Genomic DNA, 15,282 nt, shown 5'->3' on the forward strand with positions numbered 1-15,282 from the left:
GATGGACACACAGCTACCTAGCCCTATTATATCTGTCTTGGTAAGTAGGTTGATGTGGAGAAACAGATGAGGATAGTGATTAGGAGAGGAATTAGATAGGTTAGTAGAGGAGGGCAGGGATTTATACGTATGTATCCGTAGATGACATAAGACAAATGTACAGCCAACAGACTCCAGTGCAACCAGATGGGAGAGGCATTACAGCCACTACGTCTGCAAAGACAGAATTAATTATACCAATGATCATTTAAGGAGCTCTATAACACACACTCTACATTGAGGCCTGGGTTAGCTTCCAATTAATTGCTGCAGACTTCTGGAGAAATTTGTGTTGTTCTTTTTGCTTCTTGAAATAACACAGGAAAAAACAAATCTGGGACAGATTCTGGACCAAATTCAGAGATGACGCTAAATAATTCCAGGTGGGCCTCAGTAATTCTCCTCCCTCTTACACCTGTATTATATTGGTATAATACCACTGGCATTCATGGAATCACTCCTGATTTATCCAGTGTAAGGGAGAGGACACTGCTTTAATTTTACAGCCCATTAGACTTCTAAGATGTGCTTATTTCCTGACTTACACATCCACTCATCAATTTGTAACCAACAGCAGAAGTTCTGAGTTTCCCGCAGGCCTAAAGGAGTCGAAGATGGCAAATCTCACAAGTCTAATGGCTGGAAGAGAGGATGGTAGCAAGAAAAGCAGTAGGCAGGGGTAAGAAGGTGCAGAGGCACTGACTTCCTGAGTTCCTAGAGGGTGCTCAACCCTGTTCCACTCCAGGCCTAGCCTCCACTCCACCTCTTCCCCCAAGCCCTGCCCCCATCCCGCCTCTTTCCCCCGGTTCCGCCCCGCCTCTTCCTGCCCCCACTCTTTCCCCTCCTCCCCAACGCCTCGTGCATGCCGCTGAACAGCTGATCCTCGGCGGGCAGGAGGCACTGGGGGGAGGGAGAAGAGCTGATCGGCAGGGCTGCTGGTGGGTGCTGAGCATAGGGTGACCAGATGTCCTGATTTTATAGGGACGGTCCCGATTTTTGGGTCTTTTTCTTATATAGGATTCTATTATCCCCCAACCCCTGTCCAATTTTTCACATTTGCTGTCTGGTCACTCTAGCTGAGCACCCATTTTCTTTTTTCCGTGGGTGCTCCAGCCCCAGAGTGCTCACAGAGTTGGTGCCTATGAAAAGGTGTAAGTTAAATAGCCCCACTCCCACTTTCAGCTCCTCAGTGTGCCAATTACATCAACCTTAGACCCCCTTGCAGATCAATAGAGGGGGTGTGACTGGGTCTAGGCGAGTCTAACTGAGCATGAGGGAGCTGTGAGTCTTGTCACCTCACACATCTCTGATTCCAGCCCATCCTCTCTCTCCTGATCCCTCCCAGTCTGATGGCTGGTGGATGTTACCTTGCTGGTGGGCCGGGATTTGACAAAACATTAGGAACCTGCCGCTGGTGGTGGGCATGGTCTGAGCGGTGAGGAAGGTGGCCGGTGAGATTTCTAAGGTTGTATGCCGGTGGCTCCTCACCAAGAATGTGTGGCCCTCAAAGAAAATAGAGTGCACTTCCGGGGCAGTACCCAGCCCAATGACGTGCCAATAGACTGGTCTTTTCTGGCACAATTGGAGATCTGCCAGAAAGGGAGGGGAAATGCACCAATGAGAGAACAGCTCATAGAATCACACAGTTATAGCCTCCACTCCACCCAGAGACACCAATGGGCCAACCCCTGACAGGTGCTAAGCTCTGGAAACCTGTCGTGCCAGGATCTCTGACTTCTGTTGGGTCTTATGCAGGAGGTCAGACTAGATGATCATAATGGTCCTTTCTGACCTTAAAATCTATACACTTTTTCTTTTAAAGAAAATTTGCATTCTGGAGCAGTTATCCAGCAAAGGGAAAACTCTGCAATCATGAAATGTATAGGGCCCTGCTTATGATTCATTTTGCATCATATGGCACATTGTCCAGCAAGGGGAACATACCACATATGGCTGTTCCTTGACTCCTCCCTCCTGCTGACCACCCTCGCAATCACACAGAGATCAGCTCATGCATTGCCGGCCACCGTTTTTTTGAAGCAGCTGGTACTGGTCACTGTTGGAGACAGGGTACCAGGGGGGAGGGATAGCTCAGTGGTTTGAGCATTAGCCTGCTAAATCCAGGGTTGTGAGTTCAATCCCTGAGGGGGCCATTTAGGGACCTGGGCCAAAAATTGGGGATTAGTCCTGCTTTGAGCAGGGGGTTGGATTAGATGACCTCCTGAGGTCCTTTCCAACCCTAGTATTCCATGATTCTATGAACTGCAGATGCTCAACACCTCTCACAATCTGGCCCAGGGGAGCAAGGACTGAGCAAAAAAAGAGGGACCAATCCTGAAGTGAATGGGAGTTTTGCCATTGACTTTAATGGGAGATGGGGTCAGGCCCTGATTAGGAACTTCAAGTTCTGTCCTGTAGGAATTAGGGATGGAAAGGACTCTCCATCTGGAAACAGTTGTTGTTCCTCTTCACTTCTCCCCCTGCTTTTTCCTCAGGCAGACTTTTGGGATACAATTCTTGACTCTGCATCGGTAAAGACACCTGGGCACTTTGCCGCTAACTACCATGGGAGTGTGACTGGGCCCTTCAAGATGGAATCGAGGTAAAATATTGCTGTGTTGTCTACTCCATCCCTGGTCAGTGCTGGATTGTCCCCTGATATATTTCCTCAGTGCTCCCTTTACGCTAGTGTTAGAGATCCCCAGCGCTGAGACTGCCACCCGTTCATTACTATAATGCGGAAAGACTACAAGCAGGGCCCGGTGTGCTACACTCAGTGCAAACTCTAGTAGGAGACAGTCCCTACCCTGGAGAGCTCCCAGGGTAAATAAGACAGACAAAGGGATCCCTAGGGAGGCTAATGCACAGCCTAGCAGATCATAGAATATCAGGGTTGGAAGGGACCTCAGGAGGTCATCTAGTCCAACCTCCTGCTCAAAGCAGGACCAATCCCCAATTTTTGCCCTGATCCTAAATGGCGCCCTTAAGGATTGAACTCACAATCCTGGGTTTAGCAGGCCAATGCTCAAACCACTGAGCTATCATTCCCTCTAGTCTCACCCTCAGGAATTTTTTCCTGGCTTCCAGTCTAAATATCCCTTCTCTTCAGGTGACCCTATAATCCTGTTGTGCCACTCTAAGCAATCTCCCTCCTGCACTGCTCCCAGACCCTCCTTCTCCCTCATCCTCCCTTCACTTCCCACACTCCTCAGCATCCAGTACCGGGCAGAGAGCCGTTGATATAGCCGTTGATAGCATGCAGCTGAGCCAAGGACCGAGGAGTTCCTGTGCGGTTGGGCTCTGGGTACCAGCTCTTCCCTGGGGAGAGAGACAAAGAAGTTCAGCTGGAGAGTTTTTAGCCAAATGAAATTCATGGTGTGTGATCTACTGCGAGAGCTGAGGCCTCAGCGTCTGGAGCCTTGGAATCCTGGAGTGGGCAGCAGTGTGCTCTCGGGTGAGAGCCCCTCACGCTGGCACTCAGTCCCTCAACTGTTCATTCTCCTAAACTGGGGGGCGCCAGGTCATGCGGCCAGGCCTTTCCAGGTCACAATCAAGCTGCTGGTCAAACACTATTTTTTATTCTGATTGATTTATCCTGTCTGGTTGGATGTGCTGGGTCCAGCGTGTTTCTGTGAAGGACAGGGCTCCTTCAGAGCTCTGCCTTCAGTATATTTGGAGTGACTGCAGCACAGCACCTACACACTGTTGTTCTGGGTGCTAATCAGTGAGGCCTTGATGCAGCAAAGCAACTCAAGGACATGCATGACTTGCAGCATGTGATGTCAGCGGGACAAGCTAAAGTTAAGCATGTACCAAAGTGCTTTGCTGGGTCAGGGCCTTAGCACTTGGATACTGTGATGATGTGTGGATTCCAATTCCCTGAGATAGCGAGATACTTAGATTACATAGAGGCAGTGTATGGGGGCCGGGGGGGGGGGGGGTATGGCACTAGATAGATAGCTAGATTCAATTTGATAGGGTTGTCAAGGCTGATTCCCCACTCTGGCACTTCAAGTGCAGAAGGTGGGGGCCCACAAGGACGCTAAAAATTAATACTTGCCACTCCAGGCTTGTATTAAACTGCCAAGGTTACAGCTTTTTTCTGACCTTGGATTGGTAAACCACCCAAGTGCAAAACCACTCTGATAAACCAGGAAGGTGCACTTGGGAATTCCTTCCTGTGGGGTACCCTCAAGCCCTTTCAGACCCTCCTCCAGGGAAGAGCTGAGGAAGAAAACAAAGAAAATCAGCTGTTGCTACCAGCTAATAAAAAACAACAACATGTGCACAAACCTCTTAAGACACAGAACTCTAAACCGGTTCTTAAAAAAGGTAAATTTTATTAAAAAAGAAAGAAAGAAAATACATCTGAAAGCTCCAGCTATTGCTAGATTTAAAAAGAGCAAATACAAGAATTAAGCATTAAAAATAGCTCTCTTGAGGTCCAGCTTAAAGGTTAAAAGCAAAACAAAAACACGTGGGGTTAGCACAGAGGAATCCACAAGCCATAAAAAATAAAAGGGATAAACCTAATCCCGTCTTTCTAGACACTTCCTAATCTACTTACATATCTGGGGTTTTAGATGAGTAGCTTCTAGGTATGATACTGATGATTTTTCATACCTGGCCCAAAGCTTCTTACAGCATCACTGCTCCCTCTCTGCTTCTCCCCAAGAACAACAACAGAGAGATAAAAGGGGAGTCTTGTTTCAATTTTAAAAAGTTCTAGCCTTCCCATTGGCTCTTTTGGCCAGGTGCCCACTCACTTCCTTTTACCTATGCATCACAGTGAGACTTTTAATCCTTTACAGGTAAAGCAAGTAGAGAACGGCAACCGAGAGGGATTTTATAGCTAACTGGTTGGCTGCGTCCATAAAAGGGAGCCCCCTCACACTTCATTTATCACAAGGGTGTATGGCACTAGCTAGCTAGCTAAGATAGATAGATAGAGGGGGTGTACGGGGATAGATACATACAGGCATACATAGAGGGGGTGCATGGGGATAGATAGATTAGATTAGATTAGATTAGATTAGATTAGATTAGATTAGATTAGATTAGATATGTGGGTGTGTATGGCGATGGATGGATGGATGGATGGATGGATGGATGGATGGATGGATGGACGGATTTATCCATATATACATACATAGAGAGTGTATATGGGGATATATTAGATTAGATTAGATTAGATTAGATTAGATTAGATTAGATTAGATTAGATTAGATTAGATTAGATATGTGGGTGTGTATGGTGATAGATAGATCCATCCATCCATACATACATACATAGAGGGGTTGTATGGGGATAGATAGATAGATAGATAGATCAATTAGATTAGATAGATACGGGGGTGCCTGGGATAGTAAGGGGCTGATCCTGAGAGGTGCTCAGTTTTCATTGCAAAGTGCTAAGTACTCTCTATTCCCACTGAAGTCAACAGGAGTTGAGGTCGCTCAGCACCAGTAAAGCTCATCACAATCTAGATTTCCTCTATGGGTTTGACTGCCCTGTTGTCTGAAGGCTGTTTTTTCCATATGCTAGGGGGAATGCAGGGACTGGCAAAAATTCTTTGCACCTGGACATCTTCAAGTGATTTAGAGTCATGAGGGTCCAGCTCTGAGAATAAAACCAGTGTCCCAGTAACTGAACCTCATGGCCAGGTGGAGGTTATCTTCCAGAGCTGTGATGCAGGAGACCAGATTTCAAATACCAGTCCTGGTGTCTCACCCCTCTGGCAGAGTGGGGAGTTTAGACTGCAGTCAGAGGTGGGGCTGCAGCGTAGGGATACAGACCCACACTAGCTTTGGTCTAACTAGCTCGGGTAAAAATAATAGTGAATCCACAACTGCCAGGGTAGCAGCTTGGGCTGTACAACCTCACTCAGGACCCTGAGTACGTGCTCAAGCAGCAAGCCTGTGTTGCTGTGGATTCATTGCTTATTAGATCAAAGCTAGCTGTGGTTTATCCCATGTGCTGCAGTTACACCTCCGATTGCAGTGTCAACACACCCAGTGTGTTCAGACTCAGCTCAGGAGGCAGCTCTGCAGCCAATCAAAAAAAGAGACTTTGTTCTCCAGGGCCGCCCATCCAGCACCTTCTGCCAGCCTTTAAAAGCAAATAAATACATCAAAGAAGGAAATACCCAGACCGTGAACTCCAGCTATGCTAAGGTGCGTTCGGCCATGCTGGCTTTGTTTGTAATATTCCAGATGTGGCACAAATTCTCCCAACCAGCAGAATCTGACTACCCTAAGCCAGGATACAGGATCTGGCCGCCCTCATACCATGTATTTACCTTCATCAATCACCGAGAAGAGCAACACGAATTCTTGCAATGTGCCCTGGGTTCCGTCTTTGGTCAGGGCTCCTACAAGCAAGAGGAGAGAAAGAGATGATGCTACTGTTAAAGAAACAGCAAGGGTGGTGTTGTATCTCTCTCTTCCCCTGGAGACCTTTTGTTCAACCTCTTGGAGGTAGCGAAGCCATTGCCAGGGCTTGCATGGGTTTGTGCTGATCTGGGAGGGGTACTCAGGAGGGAGCCTAATTCTTGCCTGCCATTGCTCATGGTCTTTGTCCAGTGCATGGAGTGATAAGGAAGTCCCCTTATCTGAAGAGCCAGTGCTGTGGCCTGGTGATCCTAAGGAGAAAGGCTCCTAGGGGAAAAGCAAAGGCTGTCACGAAGGCTCCCTGGTCTAGGTACTGAAGGGATAGTTCAATATGTCCTATCCTGACTCCCTCTTGTACCATACAGGATTTTATTTAATCACCTGAAACAGCCCATCTTATCTAGATCTGTGCTAAGTTGGCATCACCTTTTGCTCCTATGCACTTCAGGTACTACTGGGAACGAAGTTTTAGTCAATCTCCATTCTGGCAAAAGGATCATGCATAGAATAGGCAAGAGTATCCTAAATTTGGCTTGGTACTACACATCCTACATCATCTGTGTGTGATCTTTAAATCCATGCTGGCATGGCCCCATCTGTATTTGGTCTTCCAAAATCAATTTATCTGTGTGAAAAAATACCTAGACTTACATTGAATAATCATGGCATAGGTGAAAGCATCTAAAAAGGTGGACAAACATTCACACCCTGATACCATTGCCTCAGTAACTGCTTAGGAATCTCTGGGAAATACAAGAAATTCTTTGAGGGAAACAGATGACCAAGTTATTTCCAGCATGGCACTCGAAAATGTGTTAACTTTCTGGATTGGGAATGGATAAAGGCACCCTTTGGAAAATGTGTCAACCAGAAAATCTGTATGTCCACAACAGATGCTGTTTCTCCCAGGGGTCCTGCCTTTGCTTCATACCCAATTTAAGGAAGATTCCAGTTTTCTTTTCAGTCATGACCAAATACTAAACGGTTGATTGGATTAAATCACCCACTTACTTTTCCGATTCCCCATGCCCCTCACCTGGCCTGCAGACAAGCAGGGCTCCAATCAAGCCAGAGTTGATGTCCTTCACGCTGTCAGTGTAAGAGAAGTAGGAGTAGGTCAGACATGACGCGTCAGACTCTGTTGGTCCTTGGTCTTCTAGGATTTCCCAAACATATGTGTGGGTCTTACCAGGATCCACCTCGTCATCTTCTTTCTCAGCCTGGCTGGTTTCATCCTTATACCCTGCCCCTAAAGCCAAAAGAGCAGCCCACTCATCACTGATGACCTCATCTCCACTGCACCAATGACCTGTCACCACACAACTGCCCTTTGTTTTATTATTATCATTCTTAAAAACAGTCTGGGCAGCCCGCAGCTCATCTCATTCTCTGTGCCTCTCTCCAGATTCATGAAGCTGGTTACTATCTGATACCTCTGTCTGACAGCTAGTTTTAGTGCAAACAGAAGATCAGTGTTAAATAGCCAAGTAATGGGTTAGTTCATTATCTGAATACTTGTTTAGTTTAAACCAGCTTGTTACTGGATGGACAGTTTCTGTTTGACATTTACTGATTTCAAACTGGTGCACTAGAAATCCTGTGATAATTTCCCTTAACCATCCAATCACCTATCCATATATCTACCCAACCCACCTGCCTATGGTCCTAATCACCGTGGTCTCTGAACACCCACCAGAAGTTAAAAATATGGCAATGCTCTCTCTCTTTCCCTCTTCCCTGCCACCAGGAATCTGGCTGGGTGGTAAGGTGGGGTTTTGTTGTTGTTTGTTTTTAATGCACCCATGAGAATGAGGTTTATGATGGGAAAACCTGGGCAAAGAGGTTGCTTTTCCATTTAGCTCTGAATGCAGCACAATATTCTTCTGCTCCCTGCTCCCACATCTCTGCCCTCCTGCAAACAAGCACTGTGACAGCTGTTACAGAGCCAGAGATAAGAGGACAGACCTACCCTCTGATGCTTTCCAGTATGTCACACCCACAGCATGGAGGCTGAAAGGGCGGGAAGCCAGATTCTTAAAGGTAACAACGACCATGTCATAGACTTCGGCTCGGATGGTGGGGCCCAGGAGACCTGAAAGAGCAAGAACAGTGCAGGGTAAGTGCTGTATACACAAGCAGCTGAGCTAAAAACAGAGACACAAGGGGAGTAGATCATATCCTGGAGAGGGACCATAGAGGCCCAGGAGTGTGTGGTACTTGATAACTGGAGAAATAGCCAGAGGTGTGGGGGCATCACGCTGGGAGGCCTAGAAACTTAGGACTGGAGAAGGGACCGCTTGAATCAACAAGTCCAGTCCCTACTATCACATGCAACCCGTCATAATCTTATCATGGAGGCATCATGGAGTCATCAGAGCTCTCCAGACGGAATTGAACAGGCTACCCTCCTGCAGCCTCCGGTTCTGTACGTTGTTTGGATGGACATTCTATGTAGTGTGTGGGTACTGGGTGGATGGTGGCCTGAGCTATGCAGGAGGTCAGACTAGATGATCTGGTAGTCCCTTCTGGTCTTGGACTCTATGATGCTACTACAATGGCGTAATGTGCTGTTGAAGCAAAGCCAGGCAATCCCGGCTAGTACTCATGAGTCTATGAATGAACATGCCATGAGCAGAATGTGAGTTACTCTGCAGGTCCCAAGCCAAACTGTCCCAACAGGCAGCGGTCAGTTAGGATGATGTGGTATAAATCTTCCCTAGTTACTAAGGTGGTGTGCGGGGGAGGACACTGGCAGGAAGCCATGTGCAGCCTTCCAGAGCCAGAGCACATGTCACAGCATCCTGAGGTGTTTATGGAGACTGGAGAAATTAAAAGCAAATTCAGGGTGATCCTTGTGGCTCTGAGAGGGAATTGAAGGAGTTGTGCCCTTAAAAAGCATATAAAGCTCAGACGCAGGGTAAAATTTTCAAAAGCACCTGACTTAGGAGCCTAAGTCCCATAGACTTGCAATCAGACTTAGGGTCTATCTACACTGCAATTGGATGTGTGATTGCAGCATGTGTAGACATACCTGAGCTAGCTGTAATCGAGCCAGCTTGGATGCCAACAGCAGTGATGCTGCAGCAGTACCAACTAGTTGCCTAATACATACCCAGAGTTGCAGGATGGTTTTTACAGCCCGCACAGATGCGGCTTCAGTGCTATTGGTGTCCGAGCTAGCTAGACCAAAGCTAGTTTGGATATGCCTACCCGTACTGCAGTCGCATCTCTGATTGCAGTGTGCACAGACCCCCTAGACTCCTAAGTGCTTAACTCAGTTCTGAAAATGGGGCTGGAGCTTTTTGAAGATTTGACCCCCAAGTCCAAAGGAAACAAGATCCCACTTGTCCTCTGGAGCTAGAAAAAATTATCTGAAAATAAACATTGAAGGGTTTTTTTAAAAGAAAAAACACTCTTTAAAATAACAGCAATATCAGCACCGCTGTAAAGGGAATATAATTTAGCAATATGCTTGTAGAGGCTTCAATTTATTGAGCACTTTTAATAACCTTAGAGGCTACATGTCACTGACTTCAACCTATACTGTGTCAAAAAAGACCCCAAAAGACTTCAGCAAGATAAGAGGGAGACAAAGTGGGTGATCAACACAGTTATAGTAACACTGCACCCAGCGAGACATGGCATGTGAATAGATTTCTTGCCAAGCTTGTCCATCATGCTAAGGATGAGCAAAAACCAGATCAGTTGGAGAGGAAGAAATGCATTCTTCAACTAAGAAATAAACATCTTAAGGTTTAAAATAATTGTTTCTTTTTAAGCAACTGAAAGTTGTGATAGTTCAGAAATGTTACTATACAGGAATAAAACAGTAGAAATGTTGACTTGGACCAAGGAAAATTGAGTTGAGAAGATACTGCATCTCCTTGTACCAGGTTTGTGTTGTTCAGATGGTAGCTTGGTTCCCTGGGTAATTTCTTCCCCATTGCCTCATCACGGGAACTTGCCGGTTCGTTGCAAAACTAATGCTGCAGTGCATTGCAAGTCATTACTATATTTTGCAACAGAGATGGTTGCATTTTGATGGTGTGTGAAGTGATCGCTATGTATAATTTGTAAGGGGCTTCGGGAGTCTTTGGGATGAAAGGTGATCTATCTATCTATCTATCTATCTATCTATCTATCTATCTATCTATCTATCTATCTATCTATCTATCTATCTATCTTCATCATTGTAGTATATGATATAGTATATCCCCAGTTAAAACTATATCTGTCTAGGTTCCTGTACCACTCTCCTCACCATACAATCTAGTATAAATAAAGACCATTAGATGTATTTCAAGCTATTGATCATTAGACTATAGATAACAATCATTCTCTTTACCCATCCAGGCTGGTTTGGGTTTAGTTTGCGTGAACGAGGAATCAGTATATTCCACAAACACCGCCTTCTTGTACCGAGTGGAAATGCCAGACATAGGTGACTTTTGACCTTGGACCCCTGAATCTCTGCATTAAAGAAGGAAAAAATTAGCACTGGTTGTACAGATCCATCTATAAGGTGTTTATAAATACCCCTTTCCTCCCTCATCCCCAAAATATCACACCCTTGTGTCGGTTCTAGTCAATACCTGCCCTAATACATGTATGAAAAGATCTTCTGTACTTTCCACAGTATGCATCCGATGAAGTGAGCTGTAGCTCACAAAAGCTTACGCTCAAATAAATTGGTTAGTCTCTAAGGTGCCACAAGTACTCCTTTTCTTTTTGCGAATACAGACTAACACGGCTGTTACTCTGAAACCTAATACACCCTGTAAATTTCCTAATACCCGCTGCATGAGTTTTTAAACTGTTATTACTAAGTTATCTGTAATAACATAACATGGTGTGTCATTCTGGATTAAGATGCATCATAATGAGACTTCTTACCACTTTATACAATACACACATGCTGACAAGATCCACTGATGAGTATGATTGATCGATTGATTGTGAACATGTGAATCTATCTATCTGAGGTGGTAAGAGTTTGATAAGAAACATATCCTCTATATGGTCCATTATCCTGCATAATACAAGGACCCAATTTCCTCAGACATTTATGTTTACCTCTTTTCAACTGCAGGCACATCAGATATACTGTACCAGCTCAGAGCACCTAGCCCATCTAATCTAGCACCCTTTTATCTGTAGGAGCCAGTCTCTCCTGCTTTACAGAAAAGTAAAGTTCATAATGCACCTGCTCAGCTGTGGAATGCTTTTCATAAGTACCTTATTCATCCAAAGAGAAAGAACCTCACAATGACTGACATGTGGATTAAAATCATAGATTTCCTTCATGCATTAGACTATAGGGTTGTGGGGACAGAGCCCTTGTCTTCCTATGTTTGTACAGTGCCATGAGTTTGACTGGGAATTTACCACTGGGTTATAATTAGGGTTGGAAGGATTAGATTTTTATCTGTAAATGTCAGTAAATGTCAATGTCAACGTACTCACACAAACCAACACCAAAATATTTCCATTGATAATAATCAAAATGTACATATAAGCAAAGTAAAAAAAATGCTGCTTGAGAACTTATTAGAGTTTCATTTAAGGCTATTTACTTTGTATATTTTGACATATGATGTTGACAATTTGTGTTCTAACGTTTATAAAGCTTTAACATTTTTTATTCTCAACATCTACCGTCATTAAATAATTATTGCCAGACTCTCACCCCATAATTTCCTGTGAAAATGTAAATAGATAAAAATAGAAAAAATGCATTAAAAATAAACATTGATATTATTTGTCAAAATTATTTTTTGAAAGATCAACTTCTTTCAAGCCTTGTTATACTGCAGCCCTTGCAAACCCCACATGCTAAGCCATGGAGCTGCAGCCCCTGTGACCAGTATATGCACAGAAACAGGTTGATTTGCAATCAGGGGCTGTCAGGCACAGAATTTTTCGTTGCCGGTTCCACAGGGTGAACTTTGCCAAAACACATATATGTGGTTGTCTGCCCTCTACTGGTTGCAAAGTGTCAGACCTTCTCATAGGGAGGTGAGCTTTGGCGAGCTTCCCAATGAGCTTGCTCAGGAGAGGGAGATTAGATGCTGAGTATTCAGATATCAAAGTCTGTTAATGATGCACGTCATTTCTGACCTGCAGCATCCTGTTATTGCAGTCTTTGACACCCCAGATAGCCATGCCCTGTGTCCAGTGCCTTGGCAGTACAGTATTCCAGCTCTCGTCCTCTCTGGCAGGGAGATCAGGATAGATTTTTGAATTTCTGCTTAGGGATTAGAGTGAGGTCCTGAAATTCATTTAATTTATACCCGAACTAGGATTTGCACCCTGGTCACTTAGCAATGAGATCTCATTGTGAGATGGAAGGCAGCTTTAATGATTTAGCACACTGACTGCACCACCTAGACCTACTATTGATTTTTTTTAAGCTGCTTAACAAACTCATTATATAGGAGAAATCCAGTAAATTTCTCAGGATAACAAAGCTTTGAATTTCTCCAGGGATTGTAGAGGATGCCTTATCAGTCTCAGCCCACAGACCATTTCCAGTAATGAATGCTCTCACTGATTGCTGCAGGGTGTTTTCTTTGGAACACAAGCCAGTTGCTATTTTTCCCCTTGAAGAAATGGAAGAGATTTCTCTCCCTTATGACTAATACTTCATTTGTAATAACATTAGCTGGCTTAATTTTTCCTAAAGGGGAAATGAAGGGGGACTGAGTGACACAGAAAACTGGCAAGGGCCAGGATTATAGACACATTCAATGAACTATACGTCTGAAAAATTTCCCCGAGCTCTACTGATGAGTGACTGTCTCCTGAATCCACAGAACAAGATAGCAGCAGTGCAAGCATCTCCATGCCACCCAGCCAATATGCCTGTAACCTGGTCTGGACAGATTGGAGAAAATTAGATGAATTTAGTCTCCACAGTTTATTCAGTCAATGGCCTCTTTACTGAACTGGCCAGTTAGTTCCAGTTATAGCTGTGATTTCTGTTGCTCCTTGACCACTGGCAATTGAGACCACCAAACTCATTTCACATTAGCCACAGTACTGTCATTAGATTGTACCATTTTGCACTCACTGGATGATATGTCCCAGATTTGAGCTGGTACCCCAGAGATAAAAGGCTTTGGTCATTCCACTGAAATGAGTCAGATTATTTGAATCTTTATGCCAAGAAAATCTGGTTTTGGTGACAATTGAAAAAGCATTCAGCGCTGTAGGGCCTGATTCTAATCTCATGTATACTACTGTAAGACAGCAGCCACTCCACTAGGCCAAAGGAATGGCACCAGCAGGAAACTAGCATAGATTCTGGTCCTTAAATACTGTGCCCAAAGGGAGTCAGTTATGCATGGTGATGCTGCTGCTGCACACATGCTCCTTTTGCATTCCCTGCAAGCATCGTTAACAGGGCAGAATCCAGAAATTCAAAGGAGAATCCGGTTGGCTCTGGATCAGAGGTGAAGTAAGATGATTTAACTGGGAATTGGTCCTGCTTTGAGCAGGGGGTTGGACTAGATGACCTTCTGGGGTCCCTTCCAACCCTGATATTCTATGATTCTATGATTCTAAGAGTTTGGATGCCCAAGCATTTTTGCCAGGACTTCTTATCAGATCAAATCACAGTGGAATTCTTACCTAAGAGCAGACTAAGTGAAGGCAGATAGTGCCTGGAACATTTCATCAGCATTGTTAGGCTTCCTTATCTATTAATTTCTTCAGAGTTCTGAGGCAGCCAAGGTAAACACTCTGCACTGTTGTCATACTAAAGACCTAAATTACCACCCAGTCCTCCTTTGCCAAAAGGCTTGGAGGCTGAGAAGAGATTCTCAAGGCTTTGATAGGACACACAGAGACCCTGTTCCCCACTCCACTCAACCCCAGGAAAGGGAATGCCTGTCACTCACCAGGAGTCACCAAATAGATTTAGTCTCTTGGAATGCAGGGAAGGAATTAGAAACAAGGGAAATAAGTAACAGATAAGAAGTTCTGTGTGTTTCCATTAGATGAAGTTAGTTTAGATAGCAGCAGGCTAGTGTATCTGAGCAGTTTCAGACATCAAAGTCCTTCAGGAACATAGCTGGGAGAGGACAGAGCACACCCATCTTCAGGGACCCACTCAAACCCCCAAATGGGCCATGAAAGCCACCAGTGTAATTGGTGAACACTTCCAGTCATCCTGCCTCCAGAAGGGGTAACTTCATCGGTTGCCAATCAGCACTCTCAGAAGCATAAACGAACTAGGGAAATACAACCTAGATGGAGTTACTATAAGGTGGGTGCATAACTGGTTGGAAAACCATTCCCAGAGAGTAGTTATCAGTGATCCACAGTCATGCTGGAAGGGCATAATGAGTGAGGTCCCGCAGGGATTGGTTCTGGGTCTGATTCTGTTCAATATCTTCATCAATGATTTAGATAATGGCATAGAGTCCTGCACTTAGGACAGAAGAATCCCTTGCACTGCTACATGCATTGCTACAGACTAGGGACCAAGTGACTAGGCAGCAGTTCTGCAGAAAAGGACCTAGGGGTTACAGTGGATGAGAAACTGGATATGAGTCAACAGTGTGCCCTTGTTGCCAAGAAGGCCAATGGCATTTTGGGATGTATAAGTAGAGGCATTGCCAGCAGATCGAGGGACGTGATCGTTTCCCTCTGTTTGACATTGGTGAGGCCTCATCTGGAGTGCTGTGTCCAGTTTTGGGCCCCACACTACAAGAAGGATGTGGAAAAATTGAAAAAACATCCGGCGGAGAGCAACAAAAATGATTAGGGGACTGGAACACATGATTTATGAGGAGAGGCTGAGGGAACTGGGATTGTTTAGTCTAGGGAAGAGACTTGATATTCTATGATTCT

At 44.9% G+C, this 15,282-nt stretch overlaps 1 protein-coding gene across 2 annotated transcripts in view; it reads right to left on the minus strand.

Moving 5' to 3' along the window:
* F8 (coagulation factor VIII) overlaps window positions 1-15,282 on the minus strand; it is a 98,190-nt gene that overhangs the window by 78,262 nt on the left and 4,646 nt on the right. For both annotated transcript variants that reach the window (XM_084638391.1, XM_084638392.1), the window contains exons 2-7: window positions 10,775-10,899; window positions 8,399-8,521; window positions 7,466-7,678; window positions 6,339-6,410; window positions 3,262-3,357; window positions 1,407-1,628 (exon numbers count right to left, since the gene is read on the minus strand). In XM_084638391.1, coding sequence (XP_084494517.1) covers window positions 1,407-1,628; window positions 3,262-3,357; window positions 6,339-6,410; window positions 7,466-7,678; window positions 8,399-8,521; window positions 10,775-10,899 — 851 coding nt within the window. The remainder of the gene's footprint in view (window positions 1-1,406; window positions 1,629-3,261; window positions 3,358-6,338; window positions 6,411-7,465; window positions 7,679-8,398; window positions 8,522-10,774; window positions 10,900-15,282) is intronic.

This window comes from Lepidochelys olivacea (genome assembly GCF_965140295.1).
Source record: "Lepidochelys olivacea isolate rLepOli2 genome assembly, chromosome: 9".
Taxonomy (NCBI): Eukaryota; Metazoa; Chordata; order Testudines; family Cheloniidae; genus Lepidochelys; species Lepidochelys olivacea.